This window comes from Anabrus simplex, chromosome 2 (assembly GCF_040414725.1).
Source record: "Anabrus simplex isolate iqAnaSimp1 chromosome 2, ASM4041472v1, whole genome shotgun sequence".
Taxonomy (NCBI): domain Eukaryota; kingdom Metazoa; phylum Arthropoda; class Insecta; order Orthoptera; family Tettigoniidae; genus Anabrus; species Anabrus simplex.
In genome coordinates, this window is record NC_090266.1 from 717,981,217 (window position 1) to 718,002,114 (window position 20,898).

Genomic DNA, 20,898 nt, shown 5'->3' on the forward strand with positions numbered 1-20,898 from the left:
CTTTTAATTTCGTTTAGCATCACACCATTGCATACTGTCCATTTCACAACATCATCGAGGTAATTTTGCAGTTGATCACAATCTTGTAACTTATTTATTACTCAGTACAGAACAACATCATCTGCAAAATGCCTTATTTTTGTTTCCACTTCTTTACACATATCATTGATGTATATACAAGAAAACATAAAGGTCCAATAATACTGCCTTGAGGAATTCCCCTCATAATTATTATAGGGACAGCTATAGCTTCGCCAACTCTAATTCTTTGAGTTCTACTTTCTAGACACTTAGCCACTTATTCAGTCACTCTTTTGTCAAGTCCAATTGCACTCATTTTTGCCAGTAGTCTCCCATGATCTACCTTATCAAATGCCTTAGATAGGTCAATCGCGATACAGCCCATTTGATCTCCTGAATCCAGGATATCTGCTATATCTTGCTGGAATCCTACAAGATGAGCTTCAGTGGAATAACCTTTCCTAAACTCAAACTGCCTTCTATCAAACCAGTTACTAATTTCACAAACATGTCTAATATAATCAGAAAGAATGCTTTCCCAAAGCTTACATGCAATGCATGTCAAACTGACTGGCCTGTAATTTTCAGCTTTATGTCTATCACCCTTTCCCTTATACACAGGGGCTACTATAGCAACTCTCCTTTCAACTGGTATAGCTCCTTCATGCAAACAATAATCAAATAAGTACTTCAGATATGGTACTATATCCCAACCCATTGCCTTTACTATATCTCCCGAAACCTTATCAATTCAACTGCTTTTCTAGTTTTCAAATTTTGTAGCTTACTATAAATGTCATTTTTGTCATAGGTAAATTTTAATACTTCTTTAGCATTAGTCACCTCCTCTATCTGGACATTATCCTTGTAACCAACAGTGTTTACATACTGCTGACTGAATACTTCTGCCTTTTGAAGATCCTTGCATACACACTCTACTTGTTCATTTAGGATTCCTGGAATATCCTTCTTGGAACCTGTTTCTGCCTTAATGTTCTTATACATACTGCTCCATTTTTCACTAAAATGTGTATGACCACCAAATATGCTTGCCATCATATTATCCTTAGCTGACTTCTTTTCTAGATTCAATTTCCTAGTAAGTTCCTGCAATTTCTCCTTACTTCCACAGCCATTTCTAACTCTATTTCTTTCCAACCTGCACCTTCTTCTTAGTCTCTTTGCTTCTCTGTTATAACATATTGGATCTTTACCATTCCTTACCAGCTTTAAAGGTACAAACCTATTTTCACATTCCTCAACATTTGCTTTAAACCCATCCCAGAGTCTGTTTATATATTTATTTATCGTTTTCCACCGATCAAAGTGACTTTTTAAAAACTTCCTCATGCATTTTTATCAGCCATATGGTACTGCCTAATAGTCCTACTTTTAAAACTTTCCTTTCTATCACATTTATTTTTAACTACCACAAAAACAGCTTCGTGATCGCTAATACCATCTAATACTTCAGTTTCTCTATAGAGATCCTCTGGTTTTACCAGCACCAAATCCAGAATATTCTTCCATCTAGTTGGTTCCATCACATTCTGAATCAGGTGCTCTTTCCATATTAACTTATTTGTCATTTGGTGGTCATGTTTCCTGTCGTTCGCATTTCCTTCCCAATTGCCATTTGGTAAATTGAGTTCAACCGCTACAATCACGTTCCTTTCCTTATCGTTTCCCACATAGCTGATTATCTTATCAAATAATTCTGAATCAGCGTCTGCGCTACCCTTCCCCGGTCTGTAAACTCCAAAGACATCAAGTTGACCATTATCTTTAAAGATGAGCCTGACACTCAGAATTTCATGTTTGTCATCTATAACTTTTTCGTAGCTTTCAAATTCTTCTTTCACCAGAATGAACACTCCCTCTCCTACCATTCCTATCCTATCTCTACGATACACACCCCAGTTCCACGAGAAAATTTCTGCATCCATTATACCATTTCTCAGCCATGATTCAACTCCTATTACAATATCTGGTGAGTATATGTCTATTAAATTACATAATTCTATTCCAGTCTTTACAATTTTTCTACAGTTGAACCCTAATATTTTTTTGTCATCCATACTTGATTTCCAGTTACCTGTTCCCTTATCACCGTACCATAGGCCACCCCGTTTCCCTGAATGTACCTCCCGATAAACGTTCTAAACAAATTTCCTAACTTATATGTACCACTGCGGTTTAAGTGAAGGCCATCTGAGCGCAGATCTCTATCTCCTACCCACCTATTAGAACCTAAATTTCTCACTCCCAGTTTCCCACATACCCAATCCATAGTCTCATTCAAATCCCCAATCACCTTCCAGTCGGTATCCCTCCTACACAGTATCCCACTGATAACAATCTCTGTTTCCTTAAACTGCATATGTGCTGCATTTTCCTGGTCCCACACATATCCAACTATGTTGGTACTTATACCTGCCTGTCTTACGTTGTTGGTACCAACGTGAAACACTACCACCTTCTCCTTTCCCTCCTCCTTCTCTTCTGCTTTCCTCAACATCTCCCTTAACCTTATTCCTTGATAACAATCTACCCTGGTACCCTTTCCTCCACACACTTTCCCGACATGTCTACCTTTGTTTATAAAGTGCATTTTACTTATTCCAGTATGTCATCATTTTATTTGTGTAAATGTGACGCATTATGACCACCCTTTTATTTCGTGAAAATGTCATAGGAATACGACAAAACGTCTTTTTTTACGTTCTTGGATAATCGAGAAGTCGCTTAACTAGCGTGTGGATTTGATGGCTGTAAAGCGAATATAATATCTAGAGCGAAGTATTATTTCCGTACTTTTCCCTATATTTGTTGTTTGCCACGGTTAAGACATTAAATTAACACGAAATTCTGTTCAGTGAAAAGATGAAATTCCTGTAAGTGTATTTCCTGATTTGCCATTTAGAGCGAGTGCGCGATAATGATGGAATATCAGCTGTTGCGGAAGGCACACCGTCATGTGTTCGGCGTTGTAAATTTGTCAAGGGAAATTACGAGGCAAGACTGGTGTGTGATTTGTGGAAGGGAAATATTATTCTAAAGGTCTGTTACAATTTGTGTAGATTGATGAGAGGAAAATAACTTTAACATTTTTGTAAGTCAAGTTGTGAGTTTCGGTTTTGGAAATATTGTGTTGTCGAACATAGGTATGCGAGGAGAGATGGTTGAATTTTCACAGATTGTTTTATGTAACAACAAAGTGGATCACGTAAGAGAGATATTCCATATTATTTTCGTGGAGAGAATTTGTGGTAAGAAGTGGTTCAAGTCTTGCAGAGACAGGAAGGAATGTCGATGAGGTTGATGAAATCCTTTAATATTGAGGAGACTTTGTGCCGGGATTTTCATTGTAGGGAACCCGAAGATTTATTTTGTGTAATTTAATTTATAGGAATGCGGTCATTCCATACTTAGGATTCCACGTGAAACCGTCAGACCGTGATAGATAAGAATATTTCAAGTGACGTTTTAAATTAAATCTCTTTGCATATTCTGTGGTGGTCAAGAATTGTATTTCACGCGAGTTGTCAGTGAGGCGATTTTTTCATCTGGTACAGGTCAAGATAATGCGTGTGTTTTTTGAGATAGCGAGAAGGGTCTTGTTCCAGGTAAGAGGCCACCTGTGTTTCTCGGCGGTCGAGCCAGTGCATGGTTAGAAAGAAGTTATTGTAACTGAAATTATGTAATTTATAATAAATGTTTGGAATTAGATTCCATTATTTTAAAGGGGAGTCGTTTAGTAGAGGATTTGAGATTCATTATCGAGGCGACGGAAATGGCAGGATGGTATGTCATGTTGTGAATAACCATTTTCAGGTATTTCATAATTTGAGAATCTGTAGTGATGTTGTTTCGTGTTGTCGAGGGTTGTCTGAAGTTGTACGATTTGTTTTATTCGAATGACACGATAGCTGTCAATCCATAGAGTCCGTGATGGATGATTGTGTTGTGTGATTGTTGGTTTCCAAGACACAAACGTAGGTTCATATGATATGAGGTCATGCTTTTGGAGCACATGGGGTGCAGTAGTCCTTCCACTCTGGGGTTGGGTGAGGTGCATTATGGCACTTGAGTCTTATCGGCCTGAATTCATGCCGAAGGAGGTGCCGGAATCGGTCCAAGGGATAACATTAGGCGTTATAAGAGACTTAACATGGGTTATTTTATTTTGCGCTGTGTGTAAATTTATGCGGATTGTAGGATTTAAGGTTAGGGTTCCCCAGGCTAGTTTATTAATAATTATTAGTATTATAATGTAAAACTGTTCAATGACATCCTGAAATAGATAATATTTTCGTCAAAGGAATGTTTCTGGTAAACAGGTCAAAGTAATAACGAATATGTAATTAAAATGATCTAGGAGTGCGCATCACAAACAATTTGTTGTTTAACCCACACATTTATGACACAATTAATGATGCCTACAAAAACTGGGCTTCTTAATTCGACACACCAGAGACATGAATAATATCCAAGCACTCAAAATTTTGTTCAATACACTTGTTAGGTCTAATCCTGAGTACGCGTCGGTAATTTGGTCTCCCCTTTATAAATCTTATCGAAAACATGTGGAGAAAGTTCACACATTTTCTTACGTTAACTTTACTTAATAAATAATAGGTTTGTCCCTAGCGGTATAAATCATTACAATGATCTTCTGAAAGAATCTAACTTCACTTCGTTATTAAATAGACGTATAATAAATGATCTAAAATACCTCTGAAGAGTTATCAATAATGTGGTGGCTAACAGTTACTTTCTACAACAATTCTCGTCCAATACCCGGAAAGGAAGTGTAAGACACAGACTTCACTTGTTTCGTCCGATTTCTAAAACCGTATTTTATAGAAGCTCACGACTGTTCAGAATGTGCACTACATATAACGTCACAGTTAATACATTTCCTGATCTTGATTTAGAATTTGCTGTTAGACACAATTATTATGTTAAAATATTGAAGAAGGCACACAGTTAAATTAGTGGCTGCACTATGCTGGGCACTTTGACTTCAGTTAAAGCACTGTTTCTGAAGGTATACCATATAGGTGTATATATGTACTATATTTATGCTTATTTCTTGGTTAGTTTATGTTTCATTTTAATGTTTTTTTTATGTATTTAATTTGAAGATAGATAAACAAAATGTAGGGAAAACTGCAAATAAATTGCCATTCTTGGGTGTATTTGTACTTAAGTTTTAATATGTTGTTCATACTGATTTCCACAACTCATCTCTTACCAAATATATGTATTTCATTCCTTACTTTCCATGATTTTCTTTTTATATGTCGGTTGCTTTAACTGGTGTCGGTTTAAGATTAGAGTTATTTCCTTTGTAGATACTAATTCTTAATTTATTTTTTGTTTCTGTATTGCAACTTTTACTTTATTCATGTTTAGATATTAAGTATTTTAGGTCATAAGTCCACTTCGAACTTGAAGAAGTATTTATGTGCTGTAAATTACGTTTGCTGCTTTATTTTCTAATAATGTTATGTATTTTTATTTTTAGATATTAAGTTCTTTCCGACATGTGTTATATTTAATAATTAATGTATAGTGACTAAGCCACTTGTAATTGGAGAAACATCTCTGTTGGTGGTATGAAATAAATAAATAAATAAATAAATAAATAAATAAATAAATAAATAAATAAATAAATAAATAAATAAATAAATAAATAAATAAATAACAACAGTTAGGTAGTTTAAAGAAACCATTCGTCCGGGATAGATGAATTTGTTGTTAATTAGGGTTATGACATCACTTCATTTATTAATTTATTAACTTCAGTGGAACAGTATTTTGAGAATTAGCTTAAAACCAAGTGAATAAATTGAAAATGTATTCCAGAAATCTTAGATTTATTTGCTGCGAAATTTCAACTTATTAGCGTAACGATTAAGGGGACATGTCCGATGGCAAGGGGCATTACTGCTACAAGTGTTGTAAGCGTTTATTGTTGTTGTTGTTATTTGATTTTGATTTGCTGGGCATCAGATGTGCTAGGGATTTATTAATGTAGAAACCTTCGTCATCAACGACTGTAACTTAATGGTGTTCAGCCTTCAGCTTGGAAGTTTGGTTGGTCATGAGTTCATCAACCTCAGTGACGTACAGTAGATTAGGGCCGTCTGTCAGTATAGCATCATTTTTCTTGCGTCCATCATCCACAATGACTTGAACGTAAATCACAATGTTAGATGTCGGTCCAAGACATAGTCGCAGGTCACATCCATTTAATTAAGGGTTCGTGCCATACAACCACTGTGTGGCACATACCGATTGAACTGCCTTAATTTTACCAAGAGTCCAGAGCTCTTGTTACGGGGGCTGGATCATCACGAATCATTATGGTGGTACATGCAGTCTCACATGAAAACCGATCTTAGGGATCTCCAAAGTTTCTTTATTTGATTCTTAAATTAAGACGGTGGTTTCTCGTAAGGATGCCCCTCAGGCAATTGAGTTAAGGTCTGCAAAGCCAGCGTCTCTCATCATCGTTGTTATTATTATTTACTTTTTCTACGGGCAGAACTGAGTTCGTTGATTGGAGGTTGTGTAAGGTCACAAGTTGTAGGGTTTCATCGCCAATGATATATCAAATATCCATTTCTTTGAACTTGTGTCCTGTCATTGTAGACAATAGTTTAATTTACTGAAACCCGCCTCTTACCTAAGCAAGTGACGAAGAACTTATAGACGACCCAAGAGAAAGATCTCATGCCGATTTGCTGATAGGTAAGAAAGGTAGGTATGTTTCGAATGACCTTAAAGTGTTCAGTGTATAATTGTTTCAAGGAAAGATGTTGAGAAGCAGACGAGGCTTCAGTAACATAGGAACAGACGATTAGAATGTCTCGTAGTTCATTCATATGTGTTTGCTGAAAAGTTCTGTATACCTACCTGAAGGACAATGCTGGACGTACCCAGCATGTTAACTGCGCAGTACGAGACGTGAAAAAATAAGCTTTAATTAAAGGATGGAGGGTTCAACCCCAAAAACAAGCTGCCCTGAAAATATTTTTATTTTTCCCATTCCTCCTTCGCTAGAAAACTGTATATGTTAATGTGATAATATATTTAGTCGTATAATGGTTATGTAGTGTATCTCAGCCAATACGATACTAGTGATTAAGGAAGTTTCCGAACAAGTTTATTTTCAAGAGGGTATAAGTTAGATTCAAGTCTAACTAACACCATCCTAAGCATGTTCAAATGGTGAATCAATTTAAGAAAATTGGCATGTGTATATCAGTAGAACAGAATGGATCTAAAAGTGATTAGACATACATGTTGTTTAGGAAATGCTAAAATCAAATAAGTTTCATAACTGGTTAGCATACAGGCTGTTGGAAATTGCTTACGTATTTCTATAGAACAAGGGAATGAATTTAAAATATATTTCGAATTATGCGAATTGTTGAAGTAATATGTAAAATCGAGCAAGTTACAAAACTGGTTAGTGTTGTATGTGTGTATTTTGGATATTACTTTCTCTTTGTTTCCTTCCTTGTTTCTTACATTTATTTGAGGTCGGCGCTACATGTGCATTTGGTCCAGTTTCACGGTCGGATGCTTTTCCTAACCCCAACATTATGCGTGTAGCTTGCACTACTGAGGTTCTGTGGTTATTAGTAGTATGGGTGTTGAAAGATCAAGATGTGTGTATTAATACAATCACACCCAGTTCTAGAGCCAGAAGAATTAACTAGGCACGGCAATGATCCCCAGTCTGGACAGGAATCGAACTCAGGGCACTCTGAAATTCCCCGAAGCAGCTGTATGTATTTAAAAACTTACCCGATACTTTTTAACTTAACAACGTAATACGAAATATATCACCTAGTTTATATCTAGGGTATAAAGTGACTGAACTAAAATGACAAGATATGATGGGATATTAGAAGTACTTCCATTAAAAGATTAAATGAAACCAAATCATTAACTTCATAGTCCTAGTAAACAGAGGTAATTGGGTTATTTATGATTATTTTATTTTAGGTCCATGTATTAATTCCATCATAACTATCGTTAACATTAGTGGTACCCCAAATTATGTAATTATAAACCCTCAGTGTGTAGTGTCACAATGAATATGTTTTATTCTTCATAATGTGTTCGTGTTAGAAGAGAAGGATAGTGTCCCTGCTCGAAAATTGCTGTACAGATTAGTCTGTATACATCGACGCAATGAAGTGAATTGATTCGAGGTTACTTCGTGCATGCTTAGTACATTTAATTGTTCCTTTTCCTTTAGCTCGAGTTCTCCCGATGTTCCACTCCTGTATTCAGCGTGTCATTCGGTATTTCAGTCACGTTGCTTAGAGTGTTGTTTTACTTACTCTTTCAGCAACTTGTTAATATACATGGAAATCCGCAGTTGTTTTCACAAACTTTGTACATTGAGTCAACAAAGTACGCTGTTTTTGCTTCTGGTAAACAAAGCATGGACACGGAGCGCAGATATTATGTTACGATATTACTCTCTTAGCACTGGGAGATGCAAATGAGAGAGAGAAGTTGTAGTTTCCAATTTATCGGTGACGTATCGATGATTGATAGTGTAATGCGTTGTTCTGACAGGGTAAAGTTACAACAGCATCTGCAGTACGACAAATAAACAGTGGAGAACGTTGATATTTACAGGAACTTGCCATCTGGAGACCAGTATTTTAAAACACCTCTCATAACGACCAAAACTTTATGTTCAATAATTTTCACTAATAATATTAACATTGTGAAATATGGAAATAACTTAAATCCCTTGGAAGTTTCCATGAGGTAATGAATTGATAAGGAGGTCACATTACTTCTCATCGTATTACGTGCGACCGTCTTCTAGGCAGTAGGTGTATAATATTTCATTCTTGATTGATTCTGTTAAGTTTATTCCATTTTTCGTTAGTACCTTTGATTTTTTCACAAAGTTATTTGAATGCCACTTTGTGTTCTGTTCTAATCTTTCAATATAGACAGACTAGTTTTGTATCTCTGATAAACTCCAGTCCAAGAACACAAATGCAGACGGTCCGTTGGTCGCATCACTAACGCCCACTTTAGCAGGTATGTGTGTAAGCCATACTTAATGGTAGGAATATAGATCTGGTGTTCAAGTCCCGGCGATTACTGCAGTAACCATAAGTAACCCTCCATCATTTTCATTTAAGCAAATATTGGATAGTCCTTCTCTAGTGTCACAGCCTTCGGTTTGGAGGGTTTCGGGTTCTATTCCAGTCGTAGCGGATATTTAGGTCGCGTCTGTTTAATTCCCCTGAATCAGGGATTGATTATTTGAGTTTATCTCAATACACACCTCTTTATATACACACCACATTACTAACCAGCACATAAAGGCATAGTAGTGAATAAATTCCTTCATATAGATTTCAATACTGGAAGGGCATCAGGCCATACAACAGGGCCAAGGCCATGTATGTGCAACACAGTTCGCGCCCACGACCCCACCGAAGAGAGAAGAGCTTGTTGCGTTTATGCATTACTCAGAGACCCAGAGATCCTACCCTAAACCAAATCTAAGCTAATTACACATGTGCAGATTATAGATAACTCTCAAAATGACGCAGGGTTATACGAAAGATTTTACACTAAAAAAACCGAAGGATTGGCTGCGTGACGCAGTTGGTTATGAACTCGTTTCTTATGCTAAAGGTTCAATCCAGGCATAGTTGGTTGCCATTTAACCTTTAGTGTGTTGGACAACGACATATCCCCCTCAATAATTAACCTGCTACTCATTTTTGGTGAAGGCTGCGTGACCCTCAGGCCCACGTTCCTCTCCGAAAGTGGAAATACTGATTCTAAATTTTTCGAAATTCCTGACGGGAAGTCCAATTCCTTCCACTGAACTAAGCACGCCTTTACCGCTTCAGCAGGACTGCTTCTATGGGGGAAAGAACGAAATTTATAATGTGGTTAACAGGGAGCACATACGTTCATCCGTTTCGATCAACGAAGTTTTAAATATCATACTCATGTTTGGCCATGCGACTTCCCTTACGGGTTTTCCCTATACATTGTACAATAGTGACTAGCGGCAGAAATGACGGTTGGGACTATGTTGAATCGAAAGAATACTTTACTCCTTCATCCGAATATGACAGACAGTGATAATGACATAATTAAGGTATCGCGTGTTGATAGAGTAAGTGATAGTGACAAAAATGATCGAAACCTCTCATGTTTACGTCCCTCACAAAGCAACCGATAAAGTACTCAACATTAGTGTGTGACCTTTTCTGCTCTTAGACCTACGTATGCTCAAGTGTGTAAGCGCAGAGGATTTTATGTGTGAGTTGAATTTTATGTTATTATTTCTACTTTTGATTTTATTTTTGTTTAGTATTTAGTTGTGTTACTAAACATAAATCAATATCGGTAGTAAATTAATCCTTTTGTTAAGATATGGACAACGTTTCAGGACAAATTATGGGTACTTATAAATTATACAGCTTTTTAAATGGGAACCCGGTAAATGTTGTAAGTAGGTCTGAGATTTTAGGCATATTCTGAGAATGTGGGTATAACACTAAGAGGAGTAAAAGAGCCTAAGATCTGTAGACTCGTATCAGCATTTATCTTATGGCACCTCAAGCAAGTCCTCTTCTGGGTAAAGTTCTCTGCGCCCCTTAAAACCTAATTACTGTGTCTTCTTATTATTATTATTCTGCTCTCACTTTTTCTTCGTATACCCGGCTGGGGTCACGGGTTCGAACTGTGCCGCACAAGAAGATTTACGGCCGAATGCTTTTTCTTATGCCAGTCCCATATGGAGTGACGTAGGCCTATTCACTATTGCATGTTGCTGCGGTGGCTTCTAGTGTGGTGAACTCTGAGTGTATGAGGAGATGTGTATTGAATAAGCACCAAACCCCGGTCTCCGAATCGGAGTAATAAACCAGACGTGGCTAAATGTTCCCGAACCGGCAGTGAATTGAAATCGAGGCTCCCCGAACCGAGGAGCTGGATGGGAGCGATTATGGTGTAAAGGACATTAAGTATACAGAATTATTATTGCTATTATACTAACCAAAGAACAATAGTTATGGTTCCGGATGTTGTATAGGTGCAGAATCACGATTAAATCATATACAGTAAAGTAAACATTGGCTGTAGACATGAAAGCGGAATAGCCATCAATATGTTTTAATGTATTTATAATATGTTTAAATGCATTACAGGGTACAGCTTGGCGTGGTTCTTCAGAGTAGTCCGTTCCCCACGAGGAGGTAGATCATTCTGAAAACGAAACTTCCTTTCTAGACACGAGTGAGGTCATCTGGTTCACGCAGTATGCACTTGGGAGGAAATGGACCTACGTATTCGAACCGAAGTTATGAATAGTGGAAGACTTATATTCTCCATTCTTCCAGAGGCCGTCATTGTCTGTACGAAGTGGCTTGTTTCCTTTTAAATTAATTACATTCAGAATGAAATGAAAATCCACAGTCAGTTTCCAGTTTCAACCGGGCCAGGAATGAAATGAATAAAGACTCCAACTTGTGGCGAAGATAGGAATTATGCCGGCTGCCGAAGTCTATCGCATTCTCCTGGGGCAATGGTTAATGAATGATATATGAAATGAAATGATACTGGGGAGTGTTGCTGGAAAATGAAAGATGGCAGCGAAAATCGGAGTACCCGGAGAAAAATCTCTCCGGCCTCCGCTTTGTCCAGCACAAATCTCACATGAAGTGACCGGGATTTGAACCACGGAACCCAGTGGTATGAGAGCGACGCGCATCCGCCTGAGCCACCGAGGCTGACTGCATTAATGGGTGCTGTCAAAACTGTATTACTAATATTCTTAAATCGTAACTTGAAGTTTTAGATATGGCAGGTACCTATACGCCACAGTCACCTGCAGTTTTGGGGGTCAAGTACAGCAACGATTAAGCAATGTACTTGTTATTTTTTATTATACCAGGTAAATGAGAAAAAAGTTTTGAGTTTCAATTCAAAACTTCTTTTGCATTTTGAGTCTTTTACAGTATTTTTAGTAACAGAGAATATTCTAACAGACTACAGTATATGGTTATGAATATCTCCTTTCCATCTCACTGAATTGTGACTTAAATAATCACGTATAGAGTAAATAATAAGTTTGGACATTGATGGTGATTTATAACTCCAGTAACAACATTGAACAATGAAAACGTCATATCATCCATTTGGTCCTCGTATGTCAAATGAATGGATATTCATTCTCCCTGTATCATATCAGATAGGAAATGTCGTAGATTTGTCTCATCACAGAGGATCACTCAGTAGGGAGGTCCTAATTATATTCCATATGCTTTTACATGACATACAATTTACCTCAGGTGGCTTTGTGCTTTGTACAGTTGTGAAGAGTAACTGCGCCGTAAGAGGGAAGTGAGTTTTACAAAGGGAATGTTGTAATTAGCAGTACAAATTGTCCCATGTTTAAACGGTGAAAAAAAAAGAAGTGCTCTCTCATTCAAAGGACGAGAAAATATTCAGTCATTCGCTCACTTACAGAAAATACCATGTTATCTTCGGTACTTTTAGAATCGAAAATAAAAAGTGTGTCTTTATTTGTTAGGCAAATGACGAAATAATAGCAGCAGTTGAGACCTGAGTGATCGCATTGTAATTTTTCTTCCCGAAAAGGAGTTGTTTAGCATGTAATAATATCTACCAACAGGATTTTCACGTACTTATGTACTCTTAAATTCATATAAGTCTTGATCACAGGAAGTGAGTGTGTAACTAATAGCCCTGAACAGCCTGTTTGAAAATAACAATATTAAGTACAGACCAACACGCTAAAAATATTGTTGAAGCTCAATTTTATGAATATGATAGTAATTAATATTATTCCATGATGAAAACCATGGAGACCAAAACAGATTGTATTGAGGGAAGTCAAAATTTTGGAGAAATAACAACCTTTATTCTCGCACAATAATCAAATTATTGTACACAGAATGAAGAAATGTACTCAATATGGATAAATAATATAAAAATATAATGTTGCTTTTATAGAGGTCAAGTGACATGGTAGCCATTCCTTGTGCTTACTGTTAATATTCATTGTTTGTGTCTCAGTGTGAATATGTGTAAACGAAAGAAATGAAGCATCCTTGGTAACCAGAGTAAACCATGTTATGTAATTCTGTTTCATCGTAAATCGACAGTAGGTATCCTACAAGACCAATCTTAGTAGGTACGCTATACGGATTCTGAATCTTAGGAGGTATGCTATGGGAGTAACGGACAAAGCGCAGGAGATTTGTAATTGGGATGGCTGGCTACGTGTGCAGCTTTGTACACACTTGGTCTCGACCCAAGCCTTAAACTTACAAGGGGCATTAGCCTTTCAGTCTCAAGTTCGATTGTCAAGACTGCAAGCTTAAACTGGCAGGCTTGAATTCGACTCCGGACTTAACTGTCTAACTAGACAAAATGGCTGCTATATATTGGTTTAAGAGGGCCAGTGGTGACAGTTGTGGCGGCTGCTCCTCCTCCGCAGGCTGCCCTTCCCTACGCCATCACGTAGGCTTCTAAGAAGTCTAAAGAGAAAAGGTCAGGAGAACGTCTTGGTCAATTTATACGCCCGCTATGTCTTGTCTTATGAAACGTCCGTAGAACATTCTGTCAAGGATCCGCGCAGTGTTAATTGTAGGATGCGCTGTATATCCATCATGCTGATACCACCTCCTTGTCCGAGAATTCGGGGGACATTTTATAGCAAATTTGGTAGATTATTTTGTAGGAAAAGCATGCATTTTTCAGCTCTTTTTGGGTGCCTTCAATGAAGTGAGGTACGATGAGCTGGTCGCAAATTATTCGGCACCATGCATTGCCGCTCCAAGGTCACTGTCAATCCACCTATCGGAGACAACGAGGGTTGTCTACGGACCAGAATTCAATGACCCGTGATTTATGAAACCTGAAAGGGCAGAACTACAAGGTTAATGCCATTCACAGAAATTCACTCGATTACGAAAGACAATTCCATGTAATTTCCAATGAAGCGGCACAAGCTATGGGTGATGTCACTTATCGGTGTAGTGTGCATAATACACTACTATGACTCATTCTACTGCCTCTAAGAATGTTACTTAAACTTATGTGCGGGTTCACGGTAACAAAGTCCAGCATACCAACGTCACCTGCTTCTCCTGTGGTCCATTTGCTGTGGACACGTTTGCTTGTTGTTGTTTCAAACAAATTGCATGTAAAGGTTTCAAAATTTGCAACGCGATTTATGTTTTCTATACATGCCTACGCTACATTTTTTTTCCTACACACACCGTAAATCAGTATTATGTCAGTTTGAAAATACAATTTTCTCGGCACAGTTCTTACAGCGCTGTACATTGTTGAACTTTCAACTATTGTTAAAAGGAAATGTTTTCTCAGCTTGCCATTTTTTAGAAAGGAGTAAACGCTCTTACTTGCTTACAGTATCACATTCGTTTGGTAGTTTCTGTCTGTCTTCAGTACAGAAGCAAGGCACAATACAAATTAAAAAAGGCAAACAACGCGAGCGCGACGATGATTGACGGGGTAACTAAAACAAACGTATATTACGGCCAAAATCGGAAACATTGTAGGTGTCTTACACATAAACCTGTCATGGATCACGTTTGTTGAAACCCGCAAATGTACTTCTGAGGTATTTTCAAGCGCCAAATTCACTTTACAATTACTCGGGATTGAATTAACTTGTTACATGGCCGGCCCCACGGTGTAGGGACAACGCGTCCGCCTGTCCCCAGGTGGTCCCGGGTTCCATTCCCGGCCGGATCAGGGGTTTTTAATTGTAAATCATTAATATCCCTGGCCTGGAGACTGGATGTTTCTGTCGTCCTTTACGTTCCTTTCCTCACATTCAACACTCTACACTTTCGCAATTCCAGTTACACGCAGCTTCATATCATGTGGTGCAAGTAGGGGCTAAAGATCTCTATAGGTCGACGCCCCGAATAAACAGCATTTAAAAAGAACTTATTACATTATAGCAAATGCCATTACTAATCTCTCCTTTTCTGCTTTTGATTTTAGCCTACTAGAGATAATAGTGGGTTTCATTTAAAAGTACGTAAGTTTATGTGGAATATTATACTTCAATACATTCTTCAGTTAGCTGTATCGTCTAATTTCATGACCCCCTCTCCTAACGTTCTGTCTGTCTGTCTGTCTGTCTGTCTGTCTGTCTGTCTGTCTGTCTGTCTGTCTGTCTGTCTGTCTGTCTGTCTGTCTGTGAAAGTTGTTTCTCAAAATTCCTTGTAGTTTAAGAAATATTGACGGTGCTTTAATTAGTATAACTTACAGTACGTACTAAAAATTCTTTCATCATCACCTTTTGCTTCTGTAATATTTTAGGCAAGTGAAATAAAATTCTAGCCCAAGATCGATCGGGATTCGACCTCGGCAGTTCAAGCAGAAAGGCAGAGGCTATAATCACTGCACTAATCACGCGTTGTTCGAACCCCACTCTCGAAAACCCTGAAGATGGTTTTCCGTGGTTTCCCAGTTTCACATTACGGCCACTTCCTTCCCACTACTGGCCCTTTCCTATCCCATCGTCACCAGAAGGCCTATCTATGTCGGTGCGACATAAAGAAAAATTATAGAAAAGTAATAATAATCACGTTCGTAGAAGGGCTGGAGTTAGTAAATGCGTATATGTACGTACGGTACCGTATATGTAAGGACTTTTCTGAAAATTTAAATAAGAAATTTGTAGGGTGTCCACTGTATCCTTCTTTAACGTATCGGTACGAAAAGATCTAGTGACACACGTTTCTCACATTTAGGCATCCCACTACCTTAAACGGTCGGCTGAAATATATTTCCTAAACAAAAAGGCAGTTTTACCTGTTCGGCCACTGTTGATAACTCAAGTGTCAGATCCATGCCGGAAGGTCCAGCTCCAATAACCAGCACCCGCTTTCCCCTGAAAGCCTCTGGTCTTCGATAGTCGTGACTGTGAATTTGTGTTCCTTGAAAGTCGTCCGCTCCGAGTAGTTGAGGGACACGAGGCTTCCAATAGTGCCTAAAACAAAGAGAACTCTAGGCTAAAATTGATGTAGGAAAGAGCCACAATGATTAATAGATAGTTGAAGGCATGTATATTTGTCCCTCCGTCCATAGATTACTTAATGATTTATGCTGATTGGAGTGCCATAGTCGATATCAATATCACTTATGGTTTATTGATACATTTAAAATCATATTAACCTGCATGGTGAAAACTCTCCAACTACTCCTGGCATGTCACCACACCTTGTCAAGGGTAAAAATGGAGAGACAGAGAGAGAGAGAGAGAGAGAGAGAGAGAGAGAGAGAGAGAGAGAGATAATCAGAAGTTTGATCTGAAATTGGATTATTTAACTTGTCAGTAGCCTTAGTGACATGGGATTCCATGTTTGATTAAAAACTAACACCAACTAATTGTATCGGGATTGAATTCTGCAGTCCGGAGTTCAGAAAGTGAAGGTCTGGGTACCATCGCATTGTACAGTCGATCACTTACTTAACTAGTGTACCACCCTTCCAGTAATGTAAATACAGTAAGTGAATATTTAAATTAATATCATTCAGAAAAATGAATATATTGCAATGGATGGCGGAATGTAAGACGATGGAGTAACGTTTCTAATACGGCACTAATTGTGGCTGTAATTTTTTCTCTTAACCAGTTCACAGCCGCGGATTGTGACTATTATCAGAAGCGATATAATCGCATGATGTACATACTAAAAACGAGTGGAAGTTCAGTGTCATAATGTAAATATTAATGCATTTTCCAGTAGTATCTCAAAGACTTACGTTTTCAGACATATCTCCACTTACCTGGTGTAACACACTACACTACAAAATGCTAAGCTTACAGATGACCTACAGTTAAGATGATCTGTGCTATTAAGGACCGAAATTAATAAAGATAATATCCTAATGGTAAATGTCGTTCGAATTAACAGCTTTGTTACTTGCTCATCACCCATTAGATCATTGTGCCATCGCAGTCTCTCACTGTTGAAATTGTATCCAAAAATTCACCTAATGTTCAATTACCGACATCTGATAACTTAAAAATAAACTTTTTAAAAAGATTCAAAATTAGAATTTTTCTCCGGGACTTTTCCTGATTAATTCGGGTCGGATCATTGAGGATTTGGTCCCGTTTTACGGCCGGATGCCGGATAAAATTACAGCATTTTGGAAGAGTATGTGGAGTAGCGGGAACAAAGGTTTGAAATCACGTTTCCATTACTGTGAAATGAACTTGCATAGTTTCATAAAAAAATTCTTATGTCCAGCCATTCATTCCAACTGCCAAGTCCAAGTGTCCTTCCGAACTTAGTCTATTCGTAACACTCATTCGATAGACTTTCTGATACAGCTCACAAGCAAACATTCTCGCTGGGCAGATCAAAATCATTACATTTTACCGTACTACCACATCCTGCTTTAACAAACAAAGACAAAGTCAAAGACACCTCCCTACAGGCTATGAAGGCTCTTGGAGGAGTGGAAGGTAAAGGCTTCCACCATTGTTAACCGCGGTACGTGATGAGGTAGAGTGGGTAGCTCTACGCCCGGTCGCCTTTGCCCCCAGGAATTAACCTGGTATTCATTTTTGGTGTAGGCTGAGTGAACCTTAGAGCCATATGCACCTCTGGAAGTGGATATCTCGTTTCTTAAGTTTTACGACTTTCTGACGGGGATTCGAACCCACGTCTTTCCGGGCGAACCGAGCACGCCTTCACCCCTTCCTGCTTTAACAAAAATACATATTCCCAGTTTTCTTACAACTTGACCACAATTAAGTAATGAGAAAACACGGCGTGAAAACTGTAATCCAAGGAGTTTCTGAAGTAGCGGAATATTATGTATCTTTTTAAAATAGGCACTTATTTCACATTTACACGTTCAAAACTTGCTGCATTTACATTCATTTGGTGTCATTAATAACACAGCAAATGTCAGAAAAATTATTGAATAAGCACAGCATGACCATGACAAGTTGACGATAAATATGCCTACAATACAAAATACGAGCTATGAGCTTCAACCCCTTGACCAATATAACTTTCAGTTTGTTTAAATAAATAATACGCGAGCTTCCACCTAATGTTGATTTTGAGTAGTCGCCAGATATTCTGCTGCACAAAAATATCATCCTCACTCTCATAACAATGGTTCCTCTTAGCGCCACTTCAGCACCAACGTCTATATATACAAAATAACTTGTCCTGACTGACTGACTGACTGACGGATTCATCATCGCCCAGCCAAAACTACTGAACATAAAGAAATACCATTTTGGGGATACATTCATATTAAGATGTTGGTGCTCGCTAAGAGAGGATTTTTGGATATTCCCTCGCTATCTCAGAAACTGAAGATATTACAGACCTGAAAATTGGTGTTTGGGATCTCCTTTAAAAATAAACAAAAATTTTTTGTTTTTGGGAAATCCAATTAATGGGGGTGAAAAGGGGGTGAATTTCTAAAACGAGTGTACCTATATCTCAAAACTTTTAAGGTTTATAAATGTAAAAATCGTTATTTAGGATCTCCTTTGAAAAACAAAGAAACACGTATTTTTTGTTTTCGGAAAATCCCAATAGGAAGGGTGGAAAAGGGTGAAAAAGTGGTTGAATGCCTTTAATGAGGATACTTATATCTCAGAAACTAAAGATATTACGGACCTGAAAATTGGTATTTGGGATCTCCTTTAAAAATAAAGAAACACAAATTTTTGTTTTTGGAGTGACAAATTGGGATGAATTTTAGAAAGACTTTATCTTCAGTATATCTCACAAACGTAAAATGTTACAGACGTAAAAACTGGAATTTAGAATCTCCTGTAAAAGAAAAGAAACATAGGTGATTTGTTTTTGGAAACTCCACTTAAGGGGAACTAAAAGCGGGGTGACATTTTAAAAAGGAGCATTTCTACAGTATATATAAAAAACTTAACATGTTACCGAAGTGAAAAATAATATCTTTTATCCCTGTTGAAAATAAAGAAATATGTATTTTTTGTTTTCTGAAAAAACACTTGGGGGGAGGGGTAAAAGTGAATGAAATTGGGTTGAATTATTTTAATTAGGATACTGATATCTCGAAAGCTGTAGATGTTACAGACGTGAAATTTGGTATTTGGAATTTGAAATAAACGATAGGAATGACATTGACCGTGCAATTGTTCACCTCTATAATAAGGTCAATAATTCACGGAAGTATATCATTCGTGTCGCCAGAAATCTCGCCCACTTGCCTACGCGCGACGATGGTGCTGGTCACATTGTTAGCAATGACAATGGCAGAGGATGTAATTTACCGCCAAGTAGCGGTCTTGCATCTTGCTGTGGGTGCCAGACCATCAATAATAATAATAATAATAATAATAATAATAATAATAATAATAATAATAATAATAATAATAACAATAACAATAATAATAATAATAATAATAATGTTCTAGACCGTAGTCAAAATGTACGGACCGCGCTGGAAACGGGCCCTGGCCGGGTAATGACTACGATTGCAGTCCGGCCGCGGGTTCAGTACCGCCAATGCACCCAAGACGACACCACGCCGGATCTTCTCAAGGATTTGATACATATTGAAAATGCTTACAGGAAAAGATGGCAAAGATTTAGGGAACCAACTGACCGGGTGGAATACCTGGACCTAGCTCGGGAAGTACGAAATCGATTGTTTGAAAGAAAGATTGAAAAATGGGAGGAGCATTGCCGCAATCTCTCAGAAAACGAGTCAGATCGAGAATTTCGGCGGATAATGTACAAAACATTAAGTATTCAATTATAATTTCAGTATAATACCGTAGCGAATACGGGTATCTTGCTAGTTAGTACATATGAACGATAAACGGATTATCTGCAAGAAAGAAATACTCAAGACCATTTTCAAAACACAATTGACTGATGTTCCAAGAGCTTGAGAGGTGATTGTATTAAATGTGAAAAAGCCACAAGTTATTAAATGTAAATGCTGTTCAGAGAAGTTAGGTGTTAAACATATTTTTGCAGACTACCACTATTGCAGTGCAAATGTTCCTGATTTACAGCAATTGGAGATGTATTATGAACACAGTGAAGTATAAATTCAGGTAATAACTTCGATTACATCTCAGTAACAAACACCTCTTACTCCCATGACATCAATTTTTAAGTGCATCTACCTCCCCATCTTACTGAGCTCAAGTGGTCAAAATTTGTATGAATGGTTTTTTTTTTTTGCTATTGGCTTTATGTCGCACCGACACAGATAGGTCTTATGGCGACGATGGGAGAGGAAAGGGCTAGGACTTGGAAGGAAGCGGCCGTGGCCTTAATTAAGGTACAGCCCCAGCATTTGCCTGGTGTGAAAATGGGAAACCGCGGAAAACCATCTTCAGGGCTGCCGACAGTGGGGTTCGAACCCCCTATCTCCCGAATACTGGATACTGGCCGCACTTAAGCGACTGCAGCTATCGAGCTCGGTGAATGAATATTTGATATTGTAAATGCGATGAAATAAAAGTGTTTAAAATTGTGTCTGCCTCTATCAGAATGTTTATAAGCTACGACATTCTCCCTCACATACATTTTCAGGAGTTGCAGATCATGAATGAATGTAGCTGAATGAAGGGAATTTTGGTTCAGATAATGAACAGTTAAAACATTTCATCAGCTGACAGATATTCGGTCTTATGTTGCAGCAAAATAACTTGTGAGGAATTAATTCGTCTGGATGGCCACCTTCTGTATCCCTATTGTGTTCCAGTACTGGGATAAATAACACGCAAAATAATACTATGCTGACTGCATATACACATACACACCTTAAGGT

At 37.9% G+C, this 20,898-nt stretch overlaps 1 protein-coding gene across 1 annotated transcript in view; it reads right to left on the reverse strand.

The window, feature by feature from the left end:
- Fmo-1 (Flavin-containing monooxygenase 1) overlaps positions 1 to 20,898 on the reverse strand; it is a 401,881-nt gene that overhangs the window by 75,485 nt on the left and 305,498 nt on the right. Inside the window, exon 4 of the mRNA XM_067139395.2 lies at positions 15,910 to 16,087. Within this exon, the coding sequence (XP_066995496.2) occupies positions 15,910 to 16,087 (178 nt within the window). The remainder of the gene's footprint in view (positions 1 to 15,909; positions 16,088 to 20,898) is intronic.